General features: G+C 53.6%; 2 protein-coding genes across 2 annotated transcripts in view; one reads left to right on the forward strand and one right to left on the reverse strand.

Annotated features, from left to right (window-relative positions):
* The window catches only part of PIP5K1A (phosphatidylinositol-4-phosphate 5-kinase type 1 alpha), a 29,832-nt gene extending 22,809 nt beyond the window's left edge, over nt 1-7,023 (reverse strand). Inside the window, exons 1-7 of the mRNA XM_088068495.1 lie at nt 6,828-7,023; nt 6,582-6,616; nt 5,956-6,030; nt 3,947-4,077; nt 2,965-3,082; nt 1,896-2,048; nt 439-738 (exon numbers count right to left, since the gene is read on the reverse strand). Coding sequence (XP_087924621.1) covers nt 439-738; nt 1,896-2,048; nt 2,965-3,082; nt 3,947-4,077; nt 5,956-6,030 — 777 coding nt within the window. The 5' untranslated portion in view covers nt 6,582-6,616; nt 6,828-7,023. The remainder of the gene's footprint in view (nt 1-438; nt 739-1,895; nt 2,049-2,964; nt 3,083-3,946; nt 4,078-5,955; nt 6,031-6,581; nt 6,617-6,827) is intronic.
* Nucleotides 7,024-10,481: 3,458 nt separating this feature from the next.
* VPS72 (vacuolar protein sorting 72 homolog) lies at nt 10,482-15,671 on the forward strand. The gene is made up of 6 exons (XM_005534258.3): nt 10,482-10,621; nt 11,462-11,614; nt 11,707-11,818; nt 12,488-12,667; nt 13,689-13,830; nt 14,990-15,671. The coding sequence occupies exons 1-6, from the start codon at nt 10,505-10,507 to the stop codon at nt 15,351-15,353; spliced, it is 1,068 nt and encodes a 355-aa protein (XP_005534315.1). The 5' UTR covers nt 10,482-10,504; the 3' UTR covers nt 15,354-15,671.
* Nucleotides 15,672-16,281: the final 610 nt, after the last annotated feature.

Below are 16,281 nucleotides of genomic sequence, written 5' to 3' on the forward strand. Positions count from 1 at the left end.
TTCCCACAAAAAAACCCAAAAATATGGAAAAAAGCACAAAACACCCACCATTTTCTCACAAAAGAACAGGTAAAAGGGCAAAACAGCCACAATTTTCCCTCAAAGAACCAGGAAAATTGGCAGAACACCCGCAATTTTCCCACAAAAAAACAGAAAAAAAGGCAAAACCACCACAATTTTCCCTCAAAAAAAACAGGAAAAAGGGCAGATCACCCACTTTCCCTCAAAAAAACAGGAAAAAAAATGCAAATCACCCACAACTTTCCCACAAAAAACCAGGAAAACTGGCAAAACACCCACCATTTTCCCCCCAAAAAACCAGGAAAATCGGCAAAACGCCCACAATTTTCCCGCCAAAAACCCAAAAATACCCTCACAAAAAAAAAAACAAAAAACCCCCACCCCCAAAAATAAAAACCCCCAGGAAAGAAACCTCACCAAGCAATCCCTCTGCAGCGTCTTACACAGGGCGTTGTACATATCCGAGTCCAGGAAAAGCCCGTCGGGAATGTCCTGCATGAAATCCAAGTCCTTGAAAGTCGGGAAAACCTTTTCCCGCTCTTTTTGTGAGGCCCGGCGTTTGTAGGTGGAGCCTTTGAGGTCGTACTTGAGGTGCATCCGCACCGAGCGGGGCAGGAGGTTGTTCATCACCACGATTCGGATGTTCTTCCCCCCGGCCTGCACGCAGTACAGACCGTAAAATTTGGGTAGGAGGGTCCGGGGGTTTTGGTTCAGGTTCTGGAATGGCAAAAATGAGGGAAGAAAGGTGAAAATTCCCACAAAATCCCTCGGGGGTGTGGGCGGTTTCTGAGGGGTTTGGGGGCGGGAGTGAGTCAAAACCCCACATAAAACGTGGAAACGGCATCCAAATCCCTCTGGGCTGGAGTTTTCCATGGATTGTTCGGGTTTTCCATGGATTTTTAGGGTTTTCCATGAATTCTACAGGTTTTCTAGGGATTTTGAGGGATTTTCCATGGAGTTTTGGAGTTGTGAGGGGGGGAATGCGTCACAACCCCACATAAAACACGGGAACAGCACCCAAATCCCTCTGGGTTGGAGTTTTCCATGGATTGTTGGGGTTTTCCATGGATTTTTAGGGTTTTCCACGAATTTTGGAGCTTTTCTAAGGATTTTGAGGCATTTTGAGGGATTTTTCCATGGAGTTTCGGTGGTGTGAGGTGGGAACGCGTCAGAACCCCACATAAAACACGGGAACAGCACCCAAATCCCTCTGGGTTGGAGTTCTCCATGGATTTCTGTGTTTTTCCACGGGTTTTTAGGGCTTTTCTGTGGAATTGTGGGGGTTTTTCCACAGATTCTGAAGGTTTTCTAGGGATTTTGAGGGATTTTCCATGGAGTTTCGGTGGTGTGAGGTGGGAACGCGTCAGAACCCCACATAAAACATGGGAACAGCACCCAAATCCCTCTAGGCTGGGGTTTTCCATGGATTTCTGGGGTTTTCTATGGATTTGGGGGAGTTTCCCATGGAGTTTTGGGGTTTTCCAAGACTTTTGTGGCTTTCCTATGGATTTGGGGTGGTTTCCCATGGATTTTTGGGGTTTTCCATGGATTTTTGTGCCTTTCCTATGGATTTGGGGTGGTTTTCCACGGATTTTTGTGGCTTTCCTATGGATTTTTGGGGTTTTCCACGGATGTCTGGGGTTTTCCACAGATGTCTGGGATTTTCCACAGATTTCTGGGGTTTTCCACGGATTTTTTGGCGTTCCCTTTGGATTTGGGGGTTGAAAACAGGTGAAACCCAGCAAGGAGGACGCAATCCCCGCCGCTCCACACAGACCCGACCGCGATTTCGGCCGATTCAGCCGGGATTTTTTTTAGTTCGGTCGCTCCGGGCGCTTTTCCCGGGCCGGGAATTCCCGGAATTCCGGGCTCACCATGTAATATCCGGGCAGGAGCTTCTGCAGGAACTCGGCCTCCTTGTGCTGCACGGTTTTGATGATGAACTCGTCGTCGCTGGAGACGTAGAAGAGCGAGCCGCTGGCGCCCGAGTTGGAGAGCTCGATCAGGGGGTCGTTGCACAGGGAATACTGGGCGGGAAAAGCGGGAAAAGCAGCTGGAATTTGGTCGGGAATGGGTTTTTTTTGGGGGTTTTTTTTAGGAATGGGAAGGGGTGAGGAAGGGCGGTGGTGTGAGGGGGATGGTGGGATGTGGGAAAAGGGGTGGCGAGGGAGGAAAATGGGGGGAAAGGGGAAGATGGGGAAGATGAGGGGGAAGAGGAAAAGAATGGAAAAAGGGAAGAGGAGGGGAAAAGGGAAGGGAAAGGGAGAAAAGGGAGAAGAGAAAAAAAAGGGAGAAGGGGAAAAAAGGAGAAGGGAAAAAAGGGAGAAGGGAAGGGAAAGGAAGGGAAAGGGAAAAGGAGAGAGGGAGAAGGAGGGAAAAGGAGAGAGGGAAAAGGAGAGAGGGAGAAAAGGGAAGAGGAAAAAGAAGAGAGGGAGAAAAGGAGAGAGGGAAAAGGAGGGAGGGAAAAAAGGAGGGAGGGAGAAAAGGAGGCAAGGAAAAGGAGGGAAGGAAAAGAGCAGAAAGGGAAAATGGAAAATAAAAGGGAAAAGGGTAAAAGGAAAAGGGAAGAGAAAAGGGGAAGGGACTGGGAAAAGAGCAGAAGGAAAGGGAAAAGGAAAAAGGGAAAGGGAAAAAGGGAAAAGGGAAAGGGAAAGGGAAAAGGGAAAAGGGAAAAGGGAAAAGGAAAAGGGAAAAGAAAGGGAAAAGGAAAAGGGAAAGGGGAAAAGGGAAAAGGAAAAGGGAAAAGGGAAAGGGGAAAAGGGAAAGGGAAAAGGAAAAGGGAAAAGGAAAAGGGAAAAGGAAAAGGGAAAAGGAAAAGGGAAAAGGAAAAGGGAAAAGGGAAAGGGGAAAAGGGAAAGGGAAAAGGAAAAGGGAAAAGGAAAAGGGAAAAGGGAAAGGGAAAAGGAAAAGGGAAAGGGAAAGGGAAAAGGGAAAGGAGCTCACCAGGTAATCGTCCGGGCGGATCCCGAAGAGCTCCCGGAAGTAGCGGAAGGCCACGGGCGCGTAGGTCTTGAAGCGGAAATCGTTGTAGTGGTGGGCGGGGGTCAGGTTGCTGCCCTCGCTGCGGGACACGGAATTCCCACTGGGATCGGCATTCCAGAGGGAACGGGAGAGCGGGGAATGGGGGAAATGAGGGGGAAAAAGGGGGAAATGAAAGGGGAAAGAAGAGGAGGGAGGGAGAAAAATGGGGGAAAATGGGGGAAAATGGGGGAAAATGGGGGAAAATGGCGGAAAATGGGGGAAAGAGGAGGAAGGGGAGAAAAGGAGAAAAAAAGAGGAAAAAAGAGGGAGTAAAAGAGGGAGAAGTAAGAGGTGAAAAAGGGAAGCAAAAAGGAGAGAAAAAGGGGGGAAAAAATGGGGAGAAAAGGGGGGAGAAAAAGGGGGAGAAAAAGGGAAAATAAAAGTGAAAGAAAAGGGGGAAAAGAGGGAAAGAAGGGGGAAAATGGGTGGGAAAAAGGGGTGGGAAAAAGGGAAAGGGGGGAAAAGGGAAAGGGGGAAAAAAAGGGGAAAAAAGGGGAGAAAAATGGGGGAGAAAAGGGGAAAAGGGGGAAAAAAAACGGGGAAAAAAAAAAAGGGGGGAAAAAAAAAAAGGGGGGAAAAGGGGAAAAAAAGGAAAAAGGGGGAAAAAAGGGGGAAAAAGGGAAAAAAAAGGGGGGAGAAAAAAAAAAAAGGGGGGAAAAAATGGGGAAAAAAAGGGGGAAAGAAAAAGGGGGAAAAAAGGGGGGAAAAGGGGGGAAAAAGAAGGGGGAAAAGGGGGGAAAAAAGGGGGGAAAAAGGGGGGAAAAAGGGGGGAAAAAGGGGGGAAAAAGGGGGGAAAGCGAAATAAAACAAACAAACAAAAAAAGAGAAACAAAAGGAGAAAAAAACCCAGGAAAACCAGGGAAAAAAGCGGGAAAAGGGCGGGAAAACGAGCGGGAATGGCGACCTGGGGAAGAAGATGCTCTCGACGACGTAGAAGTCCTGCATGAGCACGTCGCGCTCGGGCTTGGTGCTGAGGCTGCCCACGGTGTGCGTGATGCCCAGCTGGATCGCGCCCTTCAGCGCCGACGACGTGGTCTGCAGCGGGGAAAACGGGAGTTCCAGCCGGAGAAACGGGGAATTCCAGCCGGAAAAATGGGAGTTGTTCCAGCCAGGGAAGTGGGAGGATGAAGGAGAAGGCCAGCTGGGGATGGGAATGGGAGTTACAGAGGGAATGGGATGGGGATGGGATGGGAATGTCAGAGGGAATGGGGATGGGAATGTCAGAGGGAATGGGATGGGAATGGGAATTACAGTGGGAATGGGATGGGAATTACAGTGGGAATGAGACGGGAATTACAGTGGGAATGGGATGGGAATTACAGTGGGAATGGGATGGGAATGGGAATTACAGTGGGAATGGGATGGGAATGGGAATTACAGTGGGAATGGGATGGGAATTACAGTGGGAATGGGATGGGAATTACAGTGGGAATGAGACGGGAATTACAGTGGGAATGGGATGGGAATTACAGTGGGAATGGGATGGGAATTACAGTGGGAATGAGACGGGAATTACAGTGGGAATGGGATGGGAATGGGAATTACAGTGGGAATGGGATGGGAATGGGAATTACAGTGGGAATGGGATGGGAATTACAGTGGGAATGAGACGGGAATTACAGTGGGAATGAGACGGGAATTACAGTGGGAATGGGATGGGAATTACAGTGGGAATGAGACGGGAATTACAGTGGGAATGAGACGGGAATTACAGTGGGAATGGGATGGGAATGGGAATTACAGTGGGAATGGGATGGGAATGGGAATTACAGTGGGAATGAGACGGGAATTACAGTGGGAATGAGACGGGAATTACAGTGGGAATGGGATGGGAATTACAGTGGGAATGGGATGGGAATGGGAATTACAGTGGGAATGGGATGGGAATTACAGTGGGAATGGGATGGGAATTACAGTGGGAATGGGATGGGAATGGGAATTACAGTGGGAATGGGATGGGAATGGGAATTACAGTGGGAATGGGATGGGAATGGGAATTACAGTGGGAATGGAATGGGAATTACAGTGGGAATGGGATGGGAATGGGAATTACAGTGGGAATGAGACGGGAATTACAGTGGGAATGGGATGGGAATGGGAATTACAGTGGGAATGGGATGGGAATGGGAATTACAGTGGGAATGGGATGGGAATGTCAGAGGGAATGGGATGGGAATGGGAATTGCAGTGGGAATCAGGACTGGAATTACAGAGGGAATGGGATGGGAATGTGAATTAAAGAGGGAATGAGATGGGAATGGGATTGAAATGGAATGGGAATGGGATGGGAATGTCAGAGGGAATGGGGATGGGAATTAGAGAGGATATCAGGATGGGAATTACAGCAGGAATCAAGATGGGAATTACAGAGGGAATGGGATGGGAATGGGATTGAAATGGAATGGGAATGGGGTGGGAATTACAGTGGGAATGGGAATGAGAATGAGGATGGGAATTACAGTGGGAATGGGGATGGGAATGGGATGGGAATTACAGAGGGAATGGGAATTACAGCAGGAATGGGGATGGGAACAGCTGGAGTGCAGAGGGAATGGGAGGGATTGGATGGGAATGCGAATTCAGTGGGAATGGGAGGGATTCCATGGGAACAGCAGGAATTCAACGGGAATGGCACAAATTCATGGGAAAACCCCCCCCATTTACAAAATTCCCTCAATATTCCCTCTTTGCCCAGCCAATTCCAGCCATTCCATCGGATTTACGGGAATTTTGGTGCCCTTGGGAAGCTCCCAAAAAACCTGGGACCTCAGAGATTAAAAAAAAAATCCCCTTCCTAAAAGTTCTGGGAAAGCAGCCCAAGAAAATTCCACCACAAATTCCCTTTCTCCTGCATTTCCATGGAACCTCCTCCCATTCCCAGAGCAGAATTCCTTGGGAAAAGGGGGTATTTACCTTTTTGTAGGTGGTTTCCCCCGTGGAATCCACTCCTCTGTGGCCTTTCCGGATGGTTTGGGATCCTCCCGGCATCTTGGGAAAAGGAAAAACGGGAAGAGAAAGGGAAAAAAAAAAGGGAAAATTCAATTTATTCTTTTTTTTTTCCGGAATTTTTCCCACCCAAAACCACCGGGAAAAGTTTGGGGTTTTATTCCTGGGATCCACTGGGGTTTTCCCTGTGTAATTCCGACGTTTTAGAAGGAATTTTGGGAAGGTTGCAAATCCCAATCCAGTGATTCCCAGCCCAGGGATCCAAGGATTCATCCAGGAGTCGTTAAATCCAATTTTTCCAGGGATTTTGGGGGGTGGTTCCAGGATAAATCCGGGGTTTTTTGGAGCAGGAATTCCCTTGGGAAAGGGTAAATTCCCAGAATTCCCATGGGAGGAGCTGCTCAGGCTTGGGAAAAAAAAGCAGGAAAAATTGGAAAAGGAGCAGGAAAAGCTGGAAAAGGGGACGAAAAAGCTGGAATTTGGCATTTTTTTTTCCCAGGCAGGGAATGATCCAGGCTTGGAAAATGAGCAGGAAACCTTGGGAAAGGAGCAGGAAAAGCTGGGATTTGGGATTTTCCCAGCCTGGAACTCACCTCGGGAGTGAGGGATTTTTTGAAGGTGTTGGATCCTGCCAAAAGAAAGGAAAATCCATGCTCAGAGAGGATCAATCCCAGAAAAGCAAGGGAAAATCCCAGGAAAACCCCAGGAAAAGAAGAAGAAACCCCGGAAAACACAAAAATTGAATTATCCCACCCCCACACGCTGCTGGCCTTGGGTGTCTGGCTCCAAATTCCCAAAAAAAAAACATGGATAAAGAGTCAGAAAATCAGGGATCAGACCTTAAATCCTTCCAGGGAAAAGTGAGGAGCAAGGAACTCCTTCCCAAGTGGAATTTTTATGGATCTGAGCCCAAAATTTGAGGTGAAAAAGGTGATTTGGAGCTGGAAAAAAGCAGGATAAAGGGCTGGATTCTCCCAGGAATTCTGCCAGGTTCAGGAAAACCCAGGAAAAGGAAAAATCCCAGCTTCAGAAACCAAAAATTCCCTGTTTTATCCCTAAAAAGCACCTCAGAGCCGGTGAATTCCCGATTTCCCGAGTGCCGCCTGCGCTTCCAGCCCTTTCCCTGGCTCACATTCCCGCTTGTCCAAACAAATTCCACCTTTTTGTTGCCGTTCCCGGGCTCTTTTTTGGGATTTTTCTGGGATTTTGGGATCCCGGGAGCTGCTCCCACCCCTCCCCGTGAGTCACCGGGAAGGGGAATCGGATTTCCCTGGCACCAACCGACTTCTCCCTCCCCGCCCCATTCCCACTTTTTATTTTGGGAATTCTCAGCCTCTCAAACCAACCCCCCCCCCCCCCCCATCCCGTGCATTCCCAGGTTTTCCAAAGGGAAGCTTGGAATTCGGTTTGTCCAGGGAAAAGTCGGGTCCAGACCCTCCCATCCACGGCACTTCAGACACTCCCAGGAAGCTCCAAATCCCCCCAAAATTCCCTCAGGAAGCTCCGAATCCCCCCAAAATTCCCTCAGGAAGCTCCGAATCCCCCCAAAATTCCCTCAGGAAGCTCCGAATCCCCCCCAAAATTCCCTCAGGAAGCTCCGAATCCCCCCAAAATTCCCTCAGGAAGCTTCGAATCTCCCCAAAATTCCCTCAGGAAGCTCCGAATCCCCCCAAAATTCCCTCAGGAAGCTCCAAATCCCCCCCAAATTCCCTCAGGAAGCTCCGAATCCCCCCAAAATTCCCTCAGGAAGCTCCGAATCCCCCCAAAATTCCCTCATGAAGCTCCGAATCCCCCCAAAATTCCCTCAGGAAGCTCCGAATCCCCCCAAAATTCCCTCAGGAAGCTTCGAATCTCCCCAAAATTCCCTCAGGAAGCTTCGAATCCCCCCAAAATTCCCTCAGGAAGCTCCAAATCCCCCCCAAATTCCCTCAGGAAGCTCCGAATCCCCCCAAAATTCCCTCAGGAAGCTCTGAATCCCCCCCAAAATTCCCTCAGGAAGCTCCGAATCCCCCCAAAATTCCCTCAGGAAGCTTCGAATCTCCCCAAAATTCCCTCAGGAAGCTCTGAATCTCCCCAAAATTCCCTCAGGAAGCTCCGAATCCCCCCAAAAATCCCTCAGGAAGCTTCGAATCTCCCCAAAATTCCCTCAGGAAGCTCTGAATCTCCCCCAAAATTCACTCAGGGAGATCCAGAAGCTCCAAAATCCCCAAAATCCCATCAGGAAGCTCCAGATCTCCCCCAAAATTCCGTCAGGAAGCTCCAAATCCCCCCAAAATTCACTCAGGGAGATCCAGAAGCTCCAAAATCCCAAAAATCCCATCAGGAAGCTCCACATCTCCCAAAAAAATTCCACCAGGAAGCTCCAAATCCCCCCCCAAAATTCCCACAAGAAGCTCCAGACTCCTCTCCCCAAAAGAATCCCACACTCCCCCCAAAAACCCCCACAAAAACCCCAAAAATCCCCTCCAGACCCCTGAGAAAACCCACAAAAATCCCTATAAACTCCTCAGCTTTACACCCCCAAAAATACCCCAAAGACACCCCAAAAACCCTGAAGACCCCTCAAAAATCCCTATTAATCCCACGTTTTTACACCCCCAAAAACCCCTCACTCCTCCAAGCCCACTCAACCCCAAAAACACCTCAAAGACCCCCAAAAAATCCTTGTCAGTCTGAGGGCTCCACAGCCCAAAAGAACCCCCCAAAAACTGCTCCAACCTCAGTGTTCTACACTCCCAAAAAAACCCTAAAACCCCCAAAATCTCCTGGAGCCCCAGAGCTCTACACCCCAAAAGAGCCCCCCAAAAATCCCCTCGGTCTCACACTCCGAAACCCATCAAAAACCCACAAAGTGACTCCAAAAATCCCCTCATAAACCCCAAAGTCCCCTCATAACACCCCAAATCCCCTCGCAACCCCAAAATCCCATCATAAACACCCAAAATTCCCTCATAACCCCCAAATCCCCCTCATAAACCCCCAAAACCCCCTCACCACTCCCTAAAATCCCCTCATAACTCCCCAAAATCCGCTCATAACTCCTCAAAATCCCATCATAAACCCCAAAATCCCCTCATAAACCCCAAATCCCCCTCATAAACCCCCAAATCCCCTCATAACCCCCCAAAATCCCCTCATAAACCCCCAAAATCCCCTCATAAACCTCAAAATCCCCTCATAAACCCCCAAAATCCCCTCATAAACCCTAAAATCCCCTTGTAACTCCCCAAAATCCCCTCATAAACTCCCAACCCTCTCATAACTCCCCAAAACCCCTTCATAACCCCCAAAACCCCCTCATAAACCCCAAAATCCCCTCATAACTCCCCCAAATCGCCTCGCCGCCCCCAAATCCCCTCATAAATCCCCCAAAGCCCCCTCACAGCTCCCCAAAGTCTCCCATTCCCCTCAGCCCCTCACGCCCTCACAGCCCCCTCACCCTCACGCCCCCTCCTCACCCCTTTCCCTCGCCCCGATCCCCCCCCGGCCGCCCCCCCGGAGCCCTCCCCGAGCCCCCCGGCCCCGTTCCCGGCCGGTACCGCCGGGGCCGCCGCTGCTGCCGCTGCTGCCGCCCGGCTCGGGCCCCGCCGCCGCCGCCGCCCTCTTGGAGCCCGCGCTGCGCCCCCCCCCTCACCTCAGCCCGCCCCCGCCCGCCACGCCCGGCCACGCCCACGCCCACAGAGCCACGCCCTTTTAGGGGAAAACCACGCCCCTTTCCGCCTATGGACACTCCTAATATGGCCCGCTCGCTCTTCAGCCCCGCCCTCTTTTCCACAGAGCTCCACCTCCTCCTGGCTAAACCACGCCCCCTATGGAGCTAAACCACGCCTCTTTTAAAGCGACACCGCCCTCTGCGCGTTTAACCACGCCCCCTTCGTGTTTAGCCCCACCAATCACGCGTGGCCACGCCCCGTTTTATGCTAAACCGCGTCCGTTTCGCGCTCAGCCCCGCCCCTCCCGGCGCGCCCCACGCGGGCGCTGGGGGGGAGCGGGGGCCACGCGGGCGGGCCCGCTCGGCGCATGCGCAGCTCGGGGCAGCCGCTCCGCCTGCCCCCCGGTGGGATTCGCCCCCCGTGTGTCACGTGATGGGCGGAGGGTTGGGGCGGGGTGACGTCACTAAGACCAGTGAGGTCGTTAAGTTGTTTCATTCTTATGTTGACAGAAGCATGACGTCACGGGATCAAAGCTGCCGTCGTCGTGTGACGTCACAGACGCCGTCAACGTGACGTCACATTGTTGACTCGCTCGTTTATGGCTCTAGCCTATGACGTCACAGAGCACACAGAACCCTGACGCGCCGCGATGTCACAGCGTAACACCCTCCCGTGACGTCACAGAGCACGCGCAACTCTACACCCGTCCTGTGACGTCACTCCGCCCTATGACGTCACCCCTGCACTTCCCCCTTTTCCCCGCGCGGTGTCTCCCTCTCCCCATCGATCGCTCTGCGCTCGCTCTCTCTCCCCTCCGCGGCGGGTGGGCGCGGCCCCGGCAGGCGGCCTAGCCGAGCGCCGAGATGAGCCTGGCCGAGGGCCGCGCCCCGCGGAGAACGGCCGGGAATCGCCTCTCGGGGCTGCTCCAGGCCGAGGAGGAGGACGAGTTCTACCAGACCACCTACGGCGGCTTCAACGAGGCGAGCGGCACCGGCGGGGAGCGTCGGGAGGCGGCGCAAGGCCGGCGGGGAGACGGCGGGAGCGGGCCCCGCGCGCCCCCGGCGCTCTGAGGGGAGGGACGGGAGTGGCGGGAAAACGTGAGGGGAGCGGGGGGCGCGGGGGGTCCCGAGCGGGGATTTCCAGGGAATGCGGAGATTTCCAGGGGATGCGGAGATTTCCAGGGAATGTGGGGATGTCCAGGGGATGTGGGGATATCCAGGGGTGAGGTTTTGGAGGATCCATGGGATTCCCGGGGTGATCCATCCCTGTGGGATTCCGGGATAACGGATGACGAGCGCCCTCAGGGCGGCTCCAATCCCCATATTCCCAACATTCCCAGAATCCAGGGATGCTGAGCTCCATGGGGATCCCTCGGTGGGATTCCATGGATATCAGTCCCTGTATCCCACAAAATTTGGGGATGATGGGCAGCGTCAGGGCGGCTCCATTCCCGTATTCCAACATTCCCAAAGGAATCCGGGGATGATGAGCACCCTCAGGGCGACTCCAATCCCATATTCCCGATATTCCCAACAATCTCAGAGGAATCCAGGGATGATGAGAGCCATCAGGGCAAATCCAATCCCATATTCCCAACATTCCAAACATCCCACAGGAATCCAGGAACGATGAGCGCCCTCAGGGCAGCTCCAATCCCACATTCCCAACATCCCAAACATTCCCAACATCCCAAAGGAATCCGGGGTTGATGAACACCCTCAGGGCAGCTCCAATCCCACATTCCCAACATCCCAAAGGAATCCGGGGATGATGAACGCCCTCAGGGCAGCTCCAATCCCACATTCCCAACACTCCCGCAGGAATCCGGGGACGACGAGTACCGCGGGGAGCACTCGGACAGCGATGACGAGGTGGACTCGGACTTCGACATCGACGAGGGCGACGAGCCGGGCTCGGAGCAGGACGAGGCCGAGCCCCGGCGCCGCCGCCGCGTCCTCACCAAGGCCTACCGGGTACCCAGCCCTTCGAATCCCGGGAAAAACGGCCCCAAATCCGGCGTTTCGGGGTCGGATTTGTGTTTCCATCCTCTGTTTGTGGCCTTCAGGAGCCGCTCAAGAGCCTCCGGGCCAAGAAGGCGGAGGGGCCGCGGGGAGGAGCCCAGAAAAGCCGGGAGGTGAAATCCGTGCCCTTGGAGCTGCAGGAGGATGTGGGAGACAGTGAGTGTGGGAATGGGGTGGGAATGGCTGGGAATGGGCGGGGAGTGGGGTGGGAATGGGGGGAATGGGGTGGGAATGGGGTGGGAATGGCCTGGGAATGGCCTGGGAATGGGGTGGGAATGGGGTGGGAATGGCTGGGAATGGGCTGGGAATGGGCTGGGAATGTGATGGGAATGCACTGGGAATGGCTGGGAATGCACTGGGAATGGCTGGGAATGCGCTGGGAATGGCTGGGAATGCGCTGGGAATGGCTGGGAATGCACTGGGAATGGCTGGGAATGGGGTGGGAATGGCTGGGAATGGGGTGGGAATGGCTGGGAATGTGGTGGGAATGACTGGGAATGGGGTGGGAATGGCTGGGAATGCGCTGGGAATGGGCTGGGAAGGGTGGAATGGTGGGAATGGGGTGGGAAGGGTGGGAATGGTGGGAATGGGGTGGGAGCAGAGTCTTGGTGATCCCAGCTGGAAATGGGTTTCTCTGGAAAAATTCCAGCTTTTCCAGGAATTGGGATCTCAGGGATCTCCTGGTGATCCCAGCTGGAAATGGGACGCTCTGGGAGAGCCTCTGGTTCCCCAGGGGCTGGGCTGGGGATCTCTGGGTGATCCCGGGGATGCCGTGGGAGCATTCCCGGCATTCCCAGCGCTCCGGTATTCCCGGAATTCCCGCAGGCCGGAAGCACATGCGGCAGTCCACCACGGAGCACACCCGGCAGACGTTCCTGCGGCTCCAGGAGCGCCAGGTGCAATCCAAGAGGAAAAAGGGAGGCCCCAACTACGAGCGGCCTCTGACCCAGGAGGAGCTGCTGGAGGAGGCCAAGATCACCGAGGAGATCAACCTGCGATCCCTGGGTGAGCCGGGATCGGGAATGGGATCGGGATACTGGGATCGGGAATGGGATACTGGGAATGGGGTACTGGGAATGGGAATGGGATATTAGGAATGGGATACTGGGATCGGGAATGGGATACTGGGAACGGGATCACCGAGGAGATCAACCTGCGATCCCTGGGTGAGCCGGGATCGGGAATGGGATCGGGATACTGGGATTGGGAATGGGATACTGGGAATGGGAATGGGATATTAGGAATGAGATACTGGGATCGGGAATGGGATCGGGATACTGGGATTGGGAATGGGATATTGGGAATGGGATCACCGAGGAGATCAAGCTGCGATCCCTGGGTGAGCCGGGATCGGGAATGGGATACTGGGAATGGGATACTGGGAATAGGATACTGGGAATGGGATACTGGGAATGGGATACTGGGAATGGGATCACCGAGGAGATCAACCTGCGATCCCTGGGTGAGCCGCGATCGGGAATGGGATCGGGAATGGGATTGGGAATGGTAATGGGATATTAGGAATGGGATACTGGGAATGGGGTACTGGGATCGGGAATGGGATACTGGGAACGGGATCACTGAGGAGATCTATCTGCGACCCCTGGGTGAGCTGGGATCGGGAATGGGAATGGGATACTGGGAATGGGATACTGGGATCGGGAATGGGATACTGGGAATGGGACAGGAACCTCAGGAATGGCACCAGGACAGTGGAAATGGGACAGAGACACTGGGAACGGCACTGGGCTCCCAGGAGCTCCCCAGGGATCCCGGGAGCTCCCCAGGGATCCCAGGAATTCCCCAGGGATCTCAGGAGTTCCCCAGGAATCCCAGGAGCTCCCCAGGAATCCCAGGAATTCCCAGGAATTCCCCAGGGATCCCAGGAATTGCCCAGGGCTCCTGGGATCAGAGCTGGCCGTGCTGTAGCGTCGCCGTGCCGGGCTGAGCCGTTCCCCGCCCCCATTCCTGAGCCCGATCCCGATCCCATTCCCGATCCCATTCCCGATCCCATTCCCGATCCCAGAGAACTACGAGCGCCTGGAGGCCGACAAGAAGAAGCAGGTGCAGAAGAAGAGGAAGATCGTGGGCCCCGTCATCCGCTACTGGTCCCTGACCATGCCCCTCCTGCCCGAGCCCGGCCGCGACGACCCCGTGGACGTCGAGGGGTGAGTGGCACCCCCCTCCCGAATCCCAGCGCGGATCCGACCCCGGAGCTGCTCCAGGGGTTGGGCAGGGTTCCCCATTCCCAAAATTCCCGGATTTGGGGGCTGAATCCCAACCCCAGAGCTCCTCGAATCCCAAAGAAATCCCACTGGAACCGCAGTTTTTGGGGACAGTTTGATGATCCCAAATCCCACTGGAATCGCAGTTTTTGGGGACAGTTTGATGATCCCAAATCCCATTGGAATCGCAGTTTTTGGGATCAGTTTGATGATCCCAAATCCCACTGGAATCGCAGTTTTTGGGGACAGTTTGATGATCCCAAATCCCACTGGAATCGCAGTTTTTGGGGACAGTTTGATGATCCCAAATCCCATTGGAATCACAGTTTTTGGGGTCAGTTTCACCATCCCAAATCCCACTGGAATCGCAGTTTTTGGGGACAGTTTGATGATCCCAAATCCCATTGGAATCGCAGTTTTTGGGGACAGTTTGATGATCCCAAATCCCATTGGAATCGCAGTTTTTGGGGTCAGTTTCACCATCCCAAATCCCACTGGAATCGCAGTTTTTGGGGACAGTTTGATGATCCCAAATCCCATTGGAATCGCAGTTTTTGGGGACAGTTTGATGATCCCAAATCCCATTGGAATCGCAGTTTTTGGGGTCAGTTTCACCATCCCAAATCCCACTGGAATCGCAGTTTTTGGGGACAGTTTGATGATCCCAAATCCCATTGGAATCGCAGTTTTTGGGGACAGTTTCACCATCCCAAATCCCATTGGAATTGCAGTTTTTGGGATCAGTTTGATGATCCCAAATCCCACTGGAACCTCAGTTTTTGGGGACAGTTTGATGATCCCAAATCCCCTTGGAATCACAGTTTTTGGCCATCCCAAATCCCACTGGAATCGCAGTTTTTGGGGGCACCGTGATGATCCCAAATCCCCTTGGAAGCTCAGTTTTTGACCATCCCAAATCCCACTGGAACCTCAGTTTTTGGGGACAGTTTGACCATCCCAAATCCCCTCGGAACCTCAGTTTTTGGGGACAGTTTGACCCTCCCAAATCCCCTCGGAACCTCAGTTTTTGGGGTCACCACCTCTTCCCCCCAAACCCTCCATCTTCCATCACCCTCCCACCCCTCTCCCGCTGCCGTTCCAGGCTGGATCCCGACTCCCACTCCTCCTCCTCCCCGTTATCCGCCGGGAAATGCTCCCGCACCTTCATCTCCTTCAGCGACGACGCCACCTTCGAGCGCTGCTTCCCCAAATCCAAAGCGCCGCGGCTGCCGGTGCGGGAGCTGTGCCCCGTCACCCACAAACCGGCGCTCTACCGCGATCCCATCACCGACATTCCCTACTCCAACGCCCGCGCCTTCCGCATCATCCGCGAGGCGTACCGCAAGTACATCACGGCGCACGGGCTGCCCAGCGCCGCCGCCATGGCCGGGGGCGGCGACAGCCCCGCCGCCGCGCGCCCGGGGAGGCAGAAAATCGTCATCAAGCAGAGCGTTCCCAGCGCCTGAAATCCCGGGATTTTGGGATGTTGGGATGTTGGGATTTGGCGGGATCGGGATATCGGCGTGGACGGCGGCCGCGGTTTCCTTGAGGGGCTGCCGGGAAGAACGGCAGGAAACGGTCGTGGAATGAAGCGTCCCCAGTGGCTGAAATCCTGGAATTCTGGGGTTTTGGGATTTGGGATGTTGGGATTTGGGGGCATTGGGGTTTGGGATTTTTGGAATCCCGGGATTTTGGGATTTGGCGGGATCGGGATATCGGCGTGGACGGCGGTGATCGTTTTCTTGAGGGGCTTCCAGGAAGAGCGGCAGAAATTCGTCATCAAACGAAGCGTTCCCAGTGCCTGAAATCCTGGGATTCTGGAGTGTTGGGATTTGGGATTCTGGGGCATTGGGATTTAGGGGTTTCAGGATTTGGGATGTTTGGGATTTGGGGTTTGGGATTTTGGGAGACGGGCTCATCCACAGCGATGGTTTCGTTGAGGAGTTCCCATCCCGAGCAGCAGAAATTCGTCATCAAACGAAGCGTTCCCAGTGCCTGAAATCCTGGGATTTTGGGATGTTGGGGTGTTGGGATGTTGGGATTTGGGATGTTTGGGTTTCAGGATTTGGGATTTGGGATGTTTGGGGTTTCAGGGTTTGGGATTTGGGATGTTTGGGGTTTCAGGGTTTGGGATTTTGGGAGATAGGCTCATCCACAGCGATGGTTTCGTTGAGGAGTTCCCATCCCGAGCAGCAGAAATTCGTCATCAAATGAAGCGTTCCCAGTGCCTGAAATCCTGGAATTCTGGGATTTTGGGGCATTGGGATTTGGGATGTTTGGGGTTTTGGGATTTGGGGATTTGGGGTTTGGGATTTTGGGAGATAGGCTCATCCACAGCGATGGTTTCGTTGAGGAGTTCCCATCCCGAGCAGCAGAAATTCGTCATCAAACGAA

Source organism: Pseudopodoces humilis, chromosome 31 (assembly GCF_049639895.1).
Source record: "Pseudopodoces humilis isolate 2021_Gansu_Grassland_sample_001 chromosome 31, ASM4963989v1, whole genome shotgun sequence".
NCBI lineage: Eukaryota > Metazoa > Chordata > Aves > Passeriformes > Paridae > Pseudopodoces > Pseudopodoces humilis.